The sequence below is a fragment of the Bison bison genome, unplaced genomic scaffold (assembly GCF_000754665.1).
Source record: "Bison bison bison isolate TAMUID 2011002044 unplaced genomic scaffold, Bison_UMD1.0 scf7180017851849, whole genome shotgun sequence".
Lineage (NCBI taxonomy): Eukaryota > Metazoa > Chordata > Mammalia > Artiodactyla > Bovidae > Bison > Bison bison.
The window spans coordinates 10,064-12,302 of record NW_011482422.1 but is presented as its reverse complement, the minus strand read 5'-3'; the positions used below and the strand labels follow the sequence as shown (position 1 = coordinate 12,302).

Genomic DNA, 2,239 nt, shown 5'->3' with positions numbered 1-2,239 from the left:
CAGTGTTCTTGCCTGGAGAATCCCAGGGATGGGGGAGCCTGGTGGGCTGCAGTCTCTGGGGTCGCACAGAGTCGGACACGACTGAAGCGACTTAGCAGCAGCAGCAAGGTAGGACTGGCATTTTAGGACTTTTCAGAATTTTTTAAGGATAGGAATTTAAGACCAAAATAAAACATATACGTGAATGATGCAAATGTTTCAGTTGCTTACCTCAAACTCTCGACGTTTCTCATAAATTGGAATGATCAACTTGGAAATTTCAGAAATTACTTCATAACGCTCTGCTTTCCATAAGCCATCCACACATTGTTCTAGCAATTCCAGCAAAACTTCCTGCATTGAGAAAAAATGCAATCAAGAATTAGAGATATGTGAGCTCTGCGCAAATATAGTTTGAACTATTTCAAAGGAATAAAAAACAGAATGTACTAAATTTAAGGAAATGCACAGGAGTACAGTTGTGTAACTATATATTCTAAATGACATGCTTGAAATACTTGAAATTGAAAGCACATTCTTAAAATTTGAAATTAATATTGACAATAGAAAACTACTATTTACTTTGTTTAGCACGTAATAAAGATGTTAACCAAACTTACATAATGTAACATGTTCAGAAGTACTTTTAAAAGGGGATATGGTTTTCCAAACTGAGGATATTTAAATGTCTAACAGGGTAAATTCCACTAAGCCTACAAATGTCCATGATTTTTGCTTTCTACTAAAATTATATTTATATGCAGTTAATAGAGTCTTAAGGTAATTTCACAATTTTCAAGCTGCTGCATCAGTTACATCGGGGTTTATTAAAATGATGTGATTTTGGTCAACAATGCTTCCTTCCTAACTGTTGGTTTGAAAACCAGTGAGAATGATAGTATAATACCTCACGATAGAGATCTCTGACTTTGCCATAATAACAGCTACTATAAAACAACCATCATAGCATGTTCTCAACAATGAAAAGATGATGCCGATTATTCATGCTATCCATATGTCTTAACAGTTTGTTTCTATCTTAAAGAGATGAATTTCAGTCCTATAAAACTGACTGCTACAACGGCTCTTAATGTATGTCCTCTAGTCAATTCTGAATTTATCTTGTTTCTAAAAAAGCTCTTTTCCTTGTGTTTCCCACCTAGCCAGTGGGTCATATCCTACAGACTAGAAAATTAAAAGCAATTTTGACTTTACTCTTTATTATAGGTTGAATTGTGTCGCTCACAAAGATAAGCTGAAGCCCTAACTCCCAGTGCCTCAGAATGTAACCTTATTTGGAAATAGGGTCACTGGAGATAATGAGTGAAGGTGACATCACACTGGAGTGACTTACTTAGTGAAGGGATTTACTGGGTGAGGCTTACTCCAAAAGGACAGAGACGAACAGGGAGAACATCATGTGACTACAGAGGCAGAGACTGGAGTAACGTAGCTACGAGCCAAGAAAGACAAGACCAACAGCCACCAGCAGAGCTAGGAGGAGGCAAGGAAGGCTGCTACCCAGAGTGTCAAAGGAAACATGACCATACTGACACCTCGACGTCAGACCTCTGGACTCTAGAACTGTGAGACAATAAAGTTCTATTGTCTTAAATCACCCAGTTTGTGTACGTTGTTATGGCAACTCTAGGAAACTAATACGCTCTCAATCTTGACTCATCTTCTAATCAGTTCATCGCCAAGTTCTGCCACTTTTACTTCTTAAATATTTCTCAAATCTGACCCTTCCTCTCCATTTCTACTCTCATTGCTAAGATTCAGGACATCATTATTGTTTTCTAACAGATCCTCCTGCCTCCAGCCTTGGCACTTTCAAATCTATCCTCCACAAATCTGCCAGAGGGTTTCGATTAAAATACAAACCAGACTACATCCCTCTTCCCTTATAATCTCATGGCTCCCATCATTTGCAGAACTAAGGACAAATTCCTTCATTTGGCACACAAGGTTTGCAGCGATCTGGCTGATATTTCATAAAATCATCGCTCCTCAAGCGAGCCTTGTACCTAATGCTCCAGCAGTGATGAACTACTATTAGTTTCTCTGAAGCCCCACGGTGTTGTCTTAACTTTGTGCCTTTGTCCATCTGTACCCTCGTGTCCTTTAATCCCTTTCACGTAGTTAACCCTGTAAGAAAAGTTAGATTTCACCTCTTCCAGGATCCTTCTCCTGATTAACACAGAGTAGCGACACGAGGCCTATTTTTCTTACTATGATACCACACTGGGTGGGTATTTAT

General features: G+C 38.8%; 1 protein-coding gene across 1 annotated transcript in view; it reads right to left on the bottom strand.

Annotated features, from left to right (window-relative positions):
- LOC104997090 (dedicator of cytokinesis protein 11-like) overlaps positions 1-388 on the bottom strand; it is a 7,478-nt gene extending 7,090 nt beyond the window's left edge. The window contains exon 1 of the mRNA XM_010851624.1: positions 211-388. Coding sequence (XP_010849926.1) covers positions 211-339 — 129 coding nt within the window. The 5' untranslated portion in view covers positions 340-388. The remainder of the gene's footprint in view (positions 1-210) is intronic.
- Between the last annotated feature and the right edge of the window lie 1,851 nt (positions 389-2,239).